Source organism: Athene cunicularia, assembly GCF_003259725.1.
Source record: "Athene cunicularia isolate RWA chromosome Z unlocalized genomic scaffold, athCun1 chrZ_part1, whole genome shotgun sequence".
Classification (NCBI taxonomy): Eukaryota; Metazoa; Chordata; class Aves; order Strigiformes; family Strigidae; genus Athene; species Athene cunicularia.
Genome location: NW_020799142.1, coordinates 13,074,937 through 13,090,634, shown reverse-complemented (window position 1 = coordinate 13,090,634; position 15,698 = coordinate 13,074,937). Strand labels below are relative to the sequence as shown.

General features: G+C 36.6%; 1 protein-coding gene across 12 annotated transcripts in view; it reads left to right on the top strand.

Moving 5' to 3' along the window:
• ERBIN (erbb2 interacting protein) overlaps nucleotides 1-15,698 on the top strand; it is a 127,699-nt gene that overhangs the window by 60,434 nt on the left and 51,567 nt on the right. For all 12 annotated transcript variants that reach the window (XM_026865475.1, XM_026865469.1, XM_026865466.1 and 9 more), the window contains 2 exons: nucleotides 127-324; nucleotides 4,481-4,598. In XM_026865475.1, the coding sequence (XP_026721276.1) occupies nucleotides 136-324; nucleotides 4,481-4,598 (307 nt within the window). In that variant the 5' untranslated portion in view covers nucleotides 127-135. The remainder of the gene's footprint in view (nucleotides 1-126; nucleotides 325-4,480; nucleotides 4,599-15,698) is intronic.

The following is a 15,698-nucleotide window of genomic DNA, read 5'->3' as shown; positions in this document are numbered from 1 at the left end:
TGGGTATGTATACACATCTTTCTGTTTTAAGTATTTGGCAGCCAGTGGAAGGAAGTTTGAGGAGCTGCCCACGTGAGTATTTCTGAATTGTCTCGGTTTTTAAATCGACCGATTTCTGTTTTACAGTGCCTGAAAATGACAACAAAGCGGAATTTGTTTGTGCGGCTGGTGCCATGCCGCTGTCTGCGTGGAGAGGAGGAAACAGTCACCACGCTTGATTATTCTCACTGCAGCCTGGAACAGGTGCCTAAGGAGATTTTTACTTTTGAAAAGACCTTGGAAGAACTCTATTTAGATGCTAATCAGATTGAAGAGCTTCCAAAGGTATGTTGGGTAGTTTTCCTTTTAGTTACATTTATTAACTCTGTTAAGTCATCAGCATTCTAGAAGCTGATAATGTCTAGCTTTCCACTTCAGCTTTTAGGCTGCAGTTTGCCAAATATTTTTAAGTAAATGTTGGTCCCAGAATAAGCAGCCCTGTAGAAGGAGTGATTATGTGTTCCTGCTTGACTAGTTTGCTGCATGAATTGGGGTGAAATTGCTTAAGCAAGGGATTCAGCCCAAGAGACGTATATAGGAGAAGAGGGTGGCTAATTTATTTCTGTGGTAGTGTCCGCTCAAGTGGACTAGCTGTACTCAACAAATTGCAGCATGATTTTGAATATCTGATATAGAAGAAACAAGTTTAATGTCTTGTTCAGATCTTCGTGCCTGCAAAAGATAGCTACAATCCAGAGTATCTGTATGCTTGAAGTCTTGCTTTCGTCTTTGGTACATGACTGAAAAGAGTTTCTGAAGATCTCAGATTACTTAAATTCAAAAGCAAGAGAGGTGGAATGCCACTTTGGTTACATCTTAATTATAGAAATATTTGCTGTTTGTTCTGTAATCTGAAGACAAAGTGCATGCTGAATTAATATACTAGAGAAAAGAATTAAAATTTTTGCCAGCGAGACTTTTGAGAAGTACAAAGTGATCACTGCAATAGACTTGTTTCCTTTACCAGGTCCTGTCTTAGTGGAATTAAAATTCCACTAAGTTAGATGAAAGACTTGATATTTAAAGTTGTTCTGTCACAGTTGTGTGCACTGTCACGCAGGACAACTATAGAATACTTTGTTAGATTTTTGGAAGATTTGCTATAACCACTTCAGATTTTGCTGGTTTGAATTTTATGAAAGGTAAATGAAACAAGGAAATAAACTAGTTTCAGAACTGTCAGCTATTAGAAGACCTGGATTCCAGTTAAAGCTGTCTTAAACCAGCTGAGTGCTTTTGAAAAATCCAACTTTAAATGCTCCTGAGAAGCCACTAATTCAAATCTGTATGTTGAACAGAGCTAAAACTAGACATTTTGTCAAAGTCTGTTACAGTTTAGAACTTCTACTATTTTATTGTTGTCTCTTCCCAAGCAGGATACTTTTTTATTCTACAGTTAGTCACTTTAGGTTTAAGTAGCTTGCTTTTAAAGACTTTTTATCAGCCTTCCAAGTTTTTTTCAGATTATTTCAGAATTTCATTCATTCCTGTCTCTCATTCTTTATTGGTGAAGAATAAAATTAAATGCTTAAAAACCAGAATAAAATACCTTTCTTAGCCAAAAAAGAGGAAAATTTCTGAACTCTTCTTGCATTAAATTCCTCTTTCCCAAATCATAAGAACTAAGCAAACATCTTCCTCCCAAACTCATAATTCTCTAAAAAATTCCATTTAGTAATCTTAGAAGACAAAAGACTGTACTGTAACAATCAAATGGATGCATGTTGGCATTTTAGATCAGAAGATCAGTCTGCCCTGTCTTCCTTTTCTTTTACATGCAATTTGACTTCATTAGTCAGTTAGTATATGAAATCTAATTTTGATACCACTGAGAGGTGGGCAGTCTACCACTTGAATTAGTCTAGTCCAAGATTAAATTATCCATATAGTTAGAAAGACTGCTTGAACATTTGTTTTGTTCATTTTTGATTTTCTTTGCTGAACTGCAGGGACCCCGAATAGCTTATATTTGCTTCATGTTAATATGTTTATACATTATAATAAGTCATCTTCATAGGCTCCTTTTTGAGAAGCTGAGAATTTATTAATCTTTTAAGTAATTTTGGTCATTTTTTACTAGCCTTTCAGTTTTCAAAAGAAAAAAAACCCTGTCACAGAAATTGAAATACTGTAAAAGACACAGGCAGAGAGATTACGGAGTAGTGAAGAATAGAAAAGTGTTTTATTTAATGATTGGACAGAAAGTGTGATCTTAACACTATTCACAGAAGAGCCATAATGGAATGCCTCTAACATTTTAAATGATCCTAGCTGATTCGGAACCAGAGTTCCAAACTCTGTATGCCTCTTCCCCAACCCAAGCTTTTACTTAGTTTTTTAACTCTGAAAAAGGTTTCTAATTAAGCTATCTTAGATGAAAGGTGTCTCTAGCTTTCTGAAGCCTGTTTAAGACATTCCCACTCTCCCCTTTCCTCTTGACCTTAGTGGCATGTTCTTATCTCTGTTTTGCAATCTGCTGCTCTTTGTATGTCACAACACAACTGGTTTAGGGCTGTCCTGTCAACCCAGTCACTGAAATGGCCTGTCGGGGTGTGTGGCACTTTTTAAAAAAAAATTACCTCCAGTCTTTTCAGAACTGCATCATACTTCAAAAATCCATTCTTACAGTATAGCTTCTTAATCTAGTTCGCTGGCTGAGGGTGCAGCATGAGCAAACTGGTGGAATGAAAGATGGTGGTGGTGAAGGACTTTGCTTTACACAGAACAGTGGTGTGTAGTCTCAGTTTCAAAAGTGATCAGGCATTTGAAATGCTTTCATCCTGTGTGCTAAATCACATCTGTAAAGGTACACTGTTTATCCCAAGTGCCACAGTGTGCACTTTTTTAAAAATTTCAAACTGTAGCAGTTTTAGTTTTCCTCTCACTTTGCTGTTTGGAAGAAATTGAAATTCAACAGTAAAATAGTCCTTAATTGTATGACTTCTTCTGTTCACTAACAGTAATGATGATCTACTTAATCACTGAATATGCAAACATTAAAAAAGAACAACAACAACAAAAGGACAAATTACAAAGTCGGCACCATACAGAACTCCCCTCTGCCCACCATTTTCCTTTAGGGATCTTGTAGTGTCTTGTACTGCATTTGCTTTCACCTGACTAATCAGGGAAATTTCTAATGATTACAAGACACCAGATTATTGTTTTAACAGATGAGTTTTAAGTATATATTCTTGCTTGAAGTACTGAAGTAAAGGAGTGGCTATGAAACATGTGAGGTCATTGCTCTTCCCATATAATATCCGAAGTAACTTGTAACTCTTCAAAGCCTTAATGATAACAGCTAGTTTTGTCAGGTGTACATTTCTGAGGAATTGTAAACATCAGTAGACAAGTTAAAGCTCATTCCTTGAACTGTCCATCTTGCTAATTTATGTCTGTTTTTTGTTCTGGAGTGGTATATGAAAACGTTAACGTGAATGGGGCTTGTTCAACAGTCTGGTTGAAATAATGGCCTCATAATTGGGAAAGATTCAAGAAGTTTTGGTTGAACTAAACCCATTGCTATAATGTTGATTGGGATAAATTCTTTTAGTTGGAGAACACTTCCTGTTTTTTTTTTCTCAGAATTCCAAAAGAAGAGAACACTAAGTCCAGGTATTTATGAATGATCTTACCCAAATTTTCAGGAAGGAATATTCATCATAAATTGTGCAGAAGAACCTTTTAAATCACTTACAGATATTTCTTCAGTACTATCTGTAAGATTCCTACATATTATTTGAGGATTTTTCTTCCATTACGCTTCCGTTGCCTTATTTGTCAATTTGTAAGGCTTTTGGGTAAGCATCTGAGGGTAACTTGCATATAGGAAGAGATCTGGCTCTGAACTAGATACAAACTGTAATACATGTATACAGAAGAGATTCTACAGTTTTCTGTATTCTTAGATCAAACTTTCACTAGTTTTCATCATAATTTTGTTGAATGCTTGTGTACTTGAGCTAGGAAGCATGGAAGGGAAAAAATATTGTAAGATATAACGGAATAAAATTTAAACTTTTAGAGAAGGTCAATGCCTACGCAAATCCTGTGTTCCAAATCTATTTGACTTTTAAAGAAATGCATCAATCTATTCATTTTTTCTTTTTTAAAAAAGCTGTGATTACCTCTGGGGTATCACATGGCTTATTTTGTGGTGCTTGCAGGATTATGTGTAACTACAGGTCACAGTTTCTGAGGTAGTGGAAGTGTTAAGCATAGGTGCTGTCTTGTTGTGACCATTGGTGGGTTTTTTTCTTTCCTAAGCATTGTAAACTTAGTCAGTTTTGAATAAAACTAGTTAAATAAAGTTTTTGTAGTCAAAGACTCTAGTCTGGCCTTCAAGCTGTGAGGTCAGAAGTTTAAAGGGATTAAAACCAAAAGCTATATAGAGGAAACTAAGAGAAAGTTGCATTCACTTTTTTCTTTGTTTCAATAGCAACTTTTTAACTGTCAGTCTCTGCACAAGCTGAGTTTGCCAGACAATGATCTAACCACATTGCCAGCATCCATTGCAAATCTCATTAATCTCAGGGAACTGGATGTCAGCAAGAATGGTAAGTCACTTCACTTATATTGGGGTAACTAAAAGGCAAATCATCACTGACTGTACAAAGACACTAGTGAAAGTATAATTTCTAGAAGCTACACAGCTAGTAAATTTTAAATTACTACTCTACTGCTTAACATAAAAGATGCTCTTTTATGGTCTGGTTGTGATATCTATTTGTATCTGCCAAATTGATTGGTTTGTACTTTGAGATTCATTACTGAAAGCTGATATTGTAAAATTTTATATTATCTCAAAATGCATATACTCAAATTTATTACTTTTAGTGGCTTTCTCATGTTTCACTATACTGAAGATAGTTTGCACAAAAATTTGTAAAATTTTGCTGGATTCTATTGTTAGATTTTGTTTCATATGAAAATCGTTTTCAGTTTATTTTAATGACCTATCTGAAAATCGTTGTAGAACTTGGCTGTGTTGCTGTCCTGCTCTGAGGTTAGTAACCTTTGTGTGGGGAGAAGCATCTGTAGACAATGACTGGTTCACTTGTCTGACTTGTTGAAAATCTATCATTCTGTGTGAGTCATTCTTTTAAAAATTATGAAACTGTCAGCCAAGTATTGTACACATGGGACTTTATTAATGGTGTTGCTTTGGCAAGCTGGCAGATGTGTGCAACTGAGGAAATTGAAATATATTGTCATCAGACTTAGTTGTGTGGCATATGAGAGAAAAAAAAAGTTCAATCTTGCTAATTGATGAAGATAAGATAATCTTATTAATTCAAAGTTAAGTAAGAGGACCTTTCCTTGAAATCATATTTGAAAATAGGAATTAAATAAATATGCCAAAGATTTTATCATGTTAAATTCATTGTTTTATTTGGACAGCTAGCTAATTATGATTCCCCAAAGTGAAGTAAGTTTTGCTTTATTAAGGAAGTATTCCAGCAGTTGAGGTGTTGGAATTCTCCTTAATTGTTTATTGTAGCCTAGTCTGTACTTAAACTGTTACTTTATTATTTCTGCCTAATGAACACAGCATTTAGTGTGATAAATTGACTTGATTGTCACTGCTCTGTTCCTGGTACAAGTGGATTAATAGTCTTTCTTAAAGAACACTGGCCTTACTTAAACTTTCAGTGGCACACAACAGAGAAAGAATCCTCTTTTTGTCCTAGACTGCACTGTTGAAAGGATTAACTGTTTCCAACACAAGTTCTAATGCAAAAGACCTAAAAGCAGCAAAAGTGCATTTGAGTTCTAGTGCCGGCAAATTCCTTAGTACATAAATAGGCAGCTGGTCACTTCCCAGCTAGAGTTACTTGTCCGTCCAAAATGGTGTAACCTTTAGCTAAGCCCTTAATGCTGATGAAAGAACACTTGTTCCTCTGAATCAAATAAATTTAAGGAGTCAGTAGCTGAACAAAATTCTATCCCAGTAAACTGTGAAGCTTTGTTTTCTAGAGGTTGTTTTGTTTTGTTTTTAACACATTTCAAAGAAATGACAGCACAGAAACTTATTTAAACTACGGTCATGTGCCCATTCTCAATCTTATCACAGTTTGGAAAGCTTCTCTGCCTAGTGTTGCACATCAAAAATAGTCCTGAAGTTACACGCTTGTTTACTTGGGTCATCTTGTCTCCCACTATTTGTGAAAGCTCTGTAAAACTCAAAAAAACAGATCAGGGTCCCTGTTTGTCCCTGTTGTATGAGGTAAGAAATAGTGCTGTTTATTCTGTAATAAATTTGGTATTACTTGAGTCTTCAGTTTGTTGGCTTAAGTGCCTTTCCCTTTCTGTTTCCCTATCCACTGTTGCAACCATGGAACATTTTTCTCTTGACAGCTGCAAGCCTGTTCTCTTCCCTTGTGTCTGCTTTTCTCTTGGTAAGAATTTACTGCTCAGTTTCCCCCTGTTCACAATTGTTCTGTTGTGTGTCTGTAATACAGCCAAATAGTAAGGGTTTTACTAGTTTTTCAAGACTAGCAATCTGATTCTTCCTTCTCCTTCGTTAGAATACAGTGTGGAAGCAGTGGACTTTGTGGGACACACTGCAATTACTTTTCCTTCATTTATAAAGAATAAAATTACTAGAGATCAATCACCAATCTCAGTGCAGGAGGATGAGAGATATCAAATTCTAAAATAGAGAATGTTTTTCAGATTCCTGTGGTTGTGATAAGTGAAGGTGATGGTTCCTGTATTTTTCTTGTAGTATTGATGTAAGGGTTTTCTTCTAATGTGAAGGCAGCTAAATCATGGAGTGCAAAATCCTTTAGATCAAATGCATTTAGTTTTAAAGGTTGCATTTTAGAAGGGTAGTTAGTTAGACTTTAGTTTTCAAATACAAGCGTACATGAAGTATAGTAGGATTTTCATGTAAGATAGTTGAGCTGTTTGTGACATAGATATAATCAAATGTATTGACCAAAGAGAAGTATTTAATTTTCTAAAGAACTGATAGAAAAATGAAGTATGAAGATTCAGTTTTAAAACTTGTTCAAGTTACCTCGTGAAGGGAGACCTGTTGCACAGGAGAGCATCCAGCTTTCTAAGAAAGGGTACGTATGTGTATATATGTGTGCATAATATTTGACATTTAGATGAAAGATCAGAATTGCAGAAATTCTTCAAGTAGAAATTCTACTACAATAAAATGTATTATTCCAAGAAGGAAATCTTTATGATATTTTAATAGCTCATAAAAAGTCTTGCCTTTATAATTTTAAATTTCAATGTGTCTTAATTTCTTATATACAATATATAAACTGCGTAACAGGGACATGGCAGATGTGCAAATGAAGATAATAAAGAGTATTTAATAATATTTAATCAGAACAAGGATTCATGCAGTCTAGTGTCTTCTCTCCAACAGTAACCAAAACCAGGACCATAGGGAAGATTTGGTAAAGTATAGAAAGCCGGGAGACACAAATTTCTTCTGTGTGCTCCCAGTGTCCAACAACTTCTGTTATTGGGCCTTCTTGAGCCAGATAGGTTGGGGGTTTTAGTAGTCTTCATTTTACTCCTTCTCTTTCAATATATCTAGTCTTTGTGTGAAGTGATATGTTTCGAGACCTGTGCTGAGTTAGGGAGTACAAGCCTCTGTGTGTTCTGGAGCATACAGAAATCTTTGTAGAAGTGTTTGGTTTGGAATATTCATGGATGTAGCCTAAAATATCAAGCTGCTGGTATATACGTAGCAAACATGGAATAGAGTTAGTTTTATCTCTGCCTTTAACCTTGGCAATAGGCAATATATTCTGTAGTTTTTTGGTAGTGAGTACATCAGTTTTCCCTTTATTGCGTTTTAACCTGATTCCCAGAGGCTATTGCAAACCCTTAATATCAGAAGTATTCCGTTGCTGCTTTCCAGGTATGCTTCAGCTTTGAAGCTTTTACCTGAAGCTTGATGCTATCTTAGTCAAAGATGAAATGATACTTGAACACATGGTACAATAAATAAATACGTTCCTATACCAGAAATTACATCCTGCATTGTAGAAAAAGCATCAAGAGATGCCCTTTTCTCCCAGCGCTACTCTGTTACATCCTAAAGAGAAATTGTAGCATATGGAAGGTAAGACATACATAGAAAAATTAGTTTTACTTACGAAGCTAAAGGAAAATGTAAAACTTTTTAATCCTCTATGGCCAAGTTATTTTGTTGGCAGTTGTACAGGGGAAAAAAAAAAACTCACCAAAAAACCCCACACCACCAGTCTTCACCCCTAAGTCTGTCTGGTTTAGGGTTTATTAACCTTTAGGGGACAATTGTTTCCTCATGGCTCTGGGATGCCAGCCTTAGCCTACATCTAGGACTGTGTGGAAGACCGTCAAGGAAATATTTTTACCTCTTTGAAGTAGAGGAAAGCATTCATTTACAGTGTATGATGGCATATATAAATGGACAGAAGAGATAGCTTTATAGGTTACTGGAATCGAGTGATTTGAAAGGCTGAAGCATATGATGGGGTGACTGCCAGGGAAATTCCTGGAAGCTTGATAGACAGGCTTGAAATCATTTGTACCTGTAGAGTTAGCATAGTGGGAAACAGTGAGATTGTCTTTTTCCTTACTTGAAGGTGGTGAAAGAAAAAGATTGAATTTTTAAGTTGTATTTTTCAGGCCTTTGGGAGATTAAATAGCAATACTAGAAAATAAGTAGCAAGACTAAAGAAAACCATTGTGCTTTGGAAATAAAATCATCTTCAGTAATCTCTTAGATATCAAGGAGTGGTTCTCTTTCCTGCAATGTTACAGTGAATTTAAACATATCAGTTTTTGAGTCTGTACTGCAAGGAATCTTCATGGAAAAATACACAAACTAAACCCAAGAAAACAAACACAACCTTCACACCCCTCCATCCCATCTCCAGGCATATCTGCCTATAAAATTATTTCAAGTACTTGTAAAGAATTTTGTTAATATATGCAAATTTAGATCCAATATGTTTTTGTCAGTGTTTTAAAATCATCTACTAATTTGGCAACTAGTGTTAATACACTGTGTGCCGGGGTTTGGGAAGTTAGAGAACAAGAATTCAAGAGAGTGTTTAGTCTTATTTTGTCCATCTGGTGCATTTAGGAATATAGATTTTAAAGGAATTGGAAATTATTTATAGTTAATAGGGAGGTAGATACAAGTTTTGTTATCTGCAGGGAGAAAAGAGGAAGATCCTGAATAAAAAAATAACTTTCTGTAAATTTGCTGTTTCTCTGCTTATAATGGGGCAGGTGGGAAGGGTGGAGATGGGATAAGGGGTTTTATATCATCCATGACAGTGAAATAAAAGAAAAGATAATTGATCCGCTGCTGAGTCCTGAGTCTGTAGCTTTACTGTAATGTGTCACCATATAGGGGTCATAAAATTATCCTAACTGTAGGCAGCTGTTCTATGTAAAGTTCTCTGTTCAAGTGTTTATAGTATTTCCTCTTAAATATATTGTCTGTCTCATTAAAGATACTGAATAGGATCTGTCTGCAGAATAAAAAGATCTCTGTCTGGAAGAGGGGATGCAAACAGAATGGAATTTCAATGCAGTTCAAGTCTTGAATGTGGAATTTGAATGTACCTATATGAAATTCTGAAATAAGTTAAATACAAATCTCTTACTGGACTCAAAAGAAATTTTTTAACATGCAAAAGGCATTGTAGAAGTAATTATGGCGGTTTTAGATGTGGATTTGCATGTAAAGGCAGAATATACTTTTGTTTTTTGTAGAGATGTGCTTTGAGTGACATCATGTATCAGCTAGAAGTGACTGGACAGGCAATACTGAATTTGCAGCCCACGGTGGTAGGGAGGGTGTGGGGGGGAAAAAAGCAAAACAGCTTTAGGTATTTGTTACACTTCAGTTTCAGGTTACTCTGGGGACCTGACAACACTCCAACCATGAATTAGACATAGTCGAATACCACCTGAACCTTGGTAATTGTCCAAGACAGCATTATGAACAAAACTGCTGCCTGCAGCCTTCCTTGTGTTCCACATCTTGGAATTTTGCACTGCCTTAGCCTGATTAGGTTTATGTAAATTAGTGTGTCAGGCATGCCTTCAAGATTTTTTTTTTTTTTTTTTTTTTTTTCCCCAGAGAAAAGGCATTTAGGAACCTGTCTTCTATTCATACTCCTTCTCCATTATGTTGTGTAAGGAATGTGGTGAGAGCAGGCCTAGAAATACCTTACTCTAAAATTGGAAGTTCTTCCAAATGGTTTGAGGGTGAATGCATGGAAGGCTCTTGTGGGCTTGCTGGAGTATCCTAGCTGTGCCAGTACATATGTATACAAAGAATAAAAAACCAAAATCCACAAAATCCCCACTAAACTGTTGTCTATTTTCCTCTGCCTGCACCAGCTCTGATAATTTAGCAGTACAAGTAGTTTTTGGTGAAAGTGGTGAGGAGGCATTATCCATTTAAACGGATCAGGACACTAACATGCAGTATAAAATAGTATTCCTTCTTTCAAAAAAATTTTTAAATTTCTTCCATGATCTCAAACCAAATTTTAGAAATACTAAACTTGACTCAGACTTGTAATGGGTACAAAGCTATAAAAAAGCAATTTACATCTTAATGCTGCTAGTTTTTTCCTCATGTGGACATTTACTCTGCAAAAGAGCCTTTTGTCTTAATTGTGAATAAGTATTTTATTACTATGTAAGTGTTTGTAGTTGAGTACCCACCTTGTTAACAAAATGAGCACCAAATATATTGACAATACTGTTTTATTGTAAATCTAATTATAATAGTTATTGCAACCAATAAGAGTACACTTTTCTTTAAAACTCTTTAGAAAAACTTAAAAATCTCTATCTGGAAATGTTTCATTGGGTTTTTTTCTGTCTTATAAATGAAAACACTGTTTAACTTGTTCCTGTCAGATTTCTTGATTGAAATTTTTGCATTAGTGATTACGTGGACTGTACACGTTATCTATTCTCCCGTAGAAAAAACCTCCAAACAGACCTCCAAGTAAAGATTCAACTTCCATTTTTCATTGTGGAAACAATGAAAAGAAGCCCCCAGCCGAGTCATAGCTTACAACCCTGCAAATGCCCATCATTAAAGGGAGGACAGATGGAAAAGGAAACTTTAAAACTTGCAGAGTGTGTAGAATTGGAGAAAAGGACTTTGTAAAGTGCAGATGGAAAGGTGAATCATCTTACTAAGCTGTAATTAGGTATTTGTCAAACAAAGTCACTTCAAAGAAAAATCAAGAAATCCAATGGAATTTGTTTTTAGAATTTTGTAAACATCTTGTAAGATTTTTAGATTAGTGATTTCCCTGATAAAAGCAAAAAAAAGGAAGGGAACTTCCCTGTATAAATGAAAGTAGAGAGAATAGGAATGATAAATATATTAAAATTGGTGTTCTGTTAACTTTGTGACAATTGTAATGATAGATTAAATCTATTACAGATTTTTTTTGTTGTTGTTTTACTTCTTGAGAAAGGTAGATTCCTTCCACAGGTCTTCAAGCATGTGTATTTTTGTCTTTAGTAAGAGATTGACAGAAAGCTGAGCTTCTGTAATGCTCATTGTCCTGGTTCAACTAGGATAGGGTTAAGTTTCCCCAGCAGAGAGAGAGGGGGAAGGGATCTCCAGCCGGGTTATTCATACCATGCTGAAGTCAGGTCCAGGGGCAGGAAACTTTGATTTTACTTTCTCTTTGGCTTTTTGGTGGCAGGACCCCACACGTCAGCTTTGTTCCGTGACCATTTTGCAGTATTTCTCTATATAACTTTTGTCTTGTTCACTGTTATTGCTGTTTATTGTTGTTATCATTGCCACTGTTGTTGTTCAGATTGTTTTATCACACTGTTGTATTAAATTTCTTCTTATTTTAACCTGGGGTTTGTGCCTCACTGCCAACCCGACCGGCTGAGGGTGGGGGAGGGCCAACGGCAACGTGCTCTCCGGTCCTGGCAGGGCTTAAACCAACACACTCTTATACAAGGAAAACCAAATGGCAAGGAATTTGATAATTCTAATACTCTGAGGGTGCAAGAGGAACAAATGATGTGACATATAGCAGGATTCAAAAGCCTTGGGATATTTGTTTGCAGAAGTGTATTTGCTGTAGTTGCTCCTTTCTCTTGAAATTAGATTAGGTCTTCACTGAATAAGCCAGAGGCTCCTAAGATGTTTGGCAACGACTACAGTACCAAGTACCGGCTTTTGCACAGGTACATGAAGGCCAACATTGTGAAGAGCTGCAACTCCAGCTCTGAGTAGGAAGGTGTAACTGCTGCCCTGCAGCCTGGTCAGGTGTCTCATGGAAACCTGAGATCCTGATTGATCTGAAACCAGCTATGGTAAGGGACACTCTGAGAATATTGGAAAGAGGATTGAACATTAAAAAGGAAGGATGGATGGGTCAGAATTGTGCAGTGAATTGTTCGGGCTCTAACACACTGCCTACTTTAAATAATGGAAAGTACTGCTTTTAATTTAGAAGTTAGGCAGAAATCCCAGATTAAAGCAAATTATATAACTATATAAGAATACAGACTGTGACTGATACTTTAGGTTTTCAGTTTAAAATTTCAGCTTTTGCAAACAGATTTTACATAATCTTTGGGGGAGTTTGTGGTGTCTATTGTTGAGCTCTGAAAATATTTTGATTGCCATGTTTGATCTATATTGTCAGGAAGGACAGTCGTACCAGAGACCTGGGTGGAGAAACAAACAAAAGCTGCTCTTTTTATGGTGGACCTTCTTTCAGGCAGATCCTAACAGCCGCTTGCCCAGAAGCTGAGACCACAGAATGAATAGATTAGCTGAGGAAAGAATGTGTGTAATTAAGGTTGCTTTCACTTTCACACAAACTGAACCTAAATGTTTGCTTCTGTGTTCTCTATACCTGTAAGGCTGCAGTGTTGTATGGGTGCTCAACAGGCTGTAGTTTAATTTATTTTGCAGCAAGAGGGTTTTTTGGTGTGCCTGTTGCTTGGAGAGCATTTTTTTTTTCTTGTATTCCACACAATTAGAGATCTAGCTGTAAACGCTGTTCTTTGGGGACATTGTCCATATGGCTTACACAGGATTTATAATTGTTATTTTTAGGAATTGAATCAGTACTACTTTTTTTTTTTTTTGTCTTTTTAAACTTGTTTAAAATGCTTCTGTGTGAGAAGAGATGGAACTTGATTTGGAGGCACTGCCACTGCTGTATAGCAGTAATGGTTTCAATAACTGGGCGTACTAGTTTTAGCATTTGATTATGAAGAAAGCTACAACTACATGACTTGAGTATGAACAGCAGAGCAAGCCCCCATCTGCAGTAGGGCTGTAACAACAGCATACTGGGGTGTCAGCTCTGGGATCCATTGCAGTGAAGGATTCTTCCAGTGGTGCATGTGACTTACACAGTTTTCTGTAAATCCAGAGTTGCCAGTATTTCTGCATGAAAAAAACTTACCTGATGGAGAGAAAAAGTCATCCCAGTTTTCTCTCTTGCTGACCGTAGTGACAGGAAAGGATTGTGCTGTGTAGGGGAGGAGATGAGTGTAACTCCAGATGGTGAGTGGGACCCCAGTTATACTTACAATTGCCTTAACCCAGTCTGAACACTGGGATATTGGTGCACATTTGCTCTGATGAGCTGTGCCAAAACAATCATTGCTCTCGGGGGAGCTGATCAGGTGGAATTTTGTATTTCAGCCATGTTATGTGATCCAGACTAAGGTTGATTACCTTCAGATTTGTGGCCATTGACCCAAAAATCCCTGTATGACCTTTTTGGTATGCCGTTTGGGCCTGTGCCTCAGCTGGTCCACAGTTGTGATTAAACACCACTTTCTAGGTTAGGCTGGTTAGGTGGTGAGTTTTTTGCCAAGTAGAGTTCTGAATGATGAGTGCTTTCTGCTTTTGGCTTAGTTGGACAAGAACTTTAGATTCTTGTAACTTACCTTATTGCCAAAGTTTCCTTAGCAACCTTCCCATCTTTTTTTTAACTGTTGTTTTAGGTAGAAACTGGCTAGTGAGTTTAAAAGTGCCTGAAATTTGGGAAAACAGGGAGGAAGGAACAGACAAGTAAATACAAAAAGCTGTCATTTAAATCTTACTTCTGTGGGAAACTTTACAACCAAAATGACTTTGCTCCCAATTAGATTTGGTTAGAATTAAAGATTACCAACAAATTGTATTTTCTTGTTTTGTGGTCTGCAAATGGTTATAGTCCACAAGTTTGATGGTTTATATTTTTGGGGAATATGTAAGTGATCTGTAAGTCAGTGACAGCACTGAACTGAGTTGGGGTTAATGGTTGTTACGTAAAGTAGGAAGCAGCAGAATAAAGCCTGTCCATATGATGTTTTCAAGGAAAGTGGGATAAGGCTGGCAAGAGACAAGATAGATAACCCCTAAATAATGTGTTGCACTGCCTTCTGTAATATTTGGGTATCAGCGTATAAAGAAAACAGTAAGAAACTGGAAAGAAAAATGGGATTAAGAAAGGAATGTGGATCTCAGTTTGATCAGATGTTCACGGAGGATGGAGGTGGCTATCAAATTGATTTATTAGCACACTGTTACAAAAGAGGTATGAAAAGATGTGGTCATGAAGACCCTTGATTTTCTGAGCTTCCTTAACAGGGGCGAAGATTCAGGACACTAAGGTTAGACAAGCAGAGAAACAAGGAACAGGTCCTCTTGCAAAGTGCTCTTTACAGATCTTTGTCCTTCTCTCATATCTTTTTCCAGTGTCTCTCTTCCTTCTTACTTAACTCTTCTTACTTGCTTTTTGAATTTGTTTGCTTGGTGCGAGAGCTGAAAGAATACTAATCCAACAGTAACTGCATGTTTCTAGCATTCAGGAGGAATAGAGCTGAGGAAGAGAAAGTTGTTATATAGCCAGTAAGTAATGCAACTTTCTATCATATGTTATAGAAGAGCAGTCTTCTAATTTTTTTTCTGTCTTCTGCATGTGTACTACACACATCGGATATATTTCGTGCTGTCATTCCCAGTTTACTGGTCTTTTAAGTGATGGATGCCATTTATTGGTACTGAAGTATTGCGTGAGGTTGGTAAAGACAGTGTGTACCATAAGTCTTGGCTCTAAGAAGCAGCAAAACTAAATTGATGGGCTCCTTCATAGCTAGCTTTCTCATATCAGTTGAATTTATGTTGTTAATTTGTTGTTAAAACTGCTGCCTTTTGCCGAAGGCATAGTCAGACAGGAGACTGCTGTGGAGTTCTCCAGTTATGTACAAAAGCATGCTGTTTTAACATGTCTGTATTTGGATAGCTAATGTTTTATTTGGCTGTTCTTTTGAGAGTAAGTTTACATTGACATTCTCCTCTCTAGCAGATGTGCTGTGTGTTTTGTTTTCTAGGTAGTTATCAAGATTTAAGTCTTCTGTGCTTCAATGAATTCTTGATACAGGCAGTTGAAACTAATATTAAAAACATGAGGTTTAACATGTTGGACCAAAACAGTCTTTCACCCAAGAACCAAGCCAAGGCCAGTAGTGTGACTACCTTGCTTAGAGAATCTCTCAGTGTGATTCAAACAGCAAAACTAGTGTCACAGAGTGAGTCTGAAACATAACTCTACGTCCAAGGAAGAGCTTAGCAGTGGTTTACTCTGACTAATTAGACAGTTAATTTAAGAAGGTAAAGTTGTATCATCAGC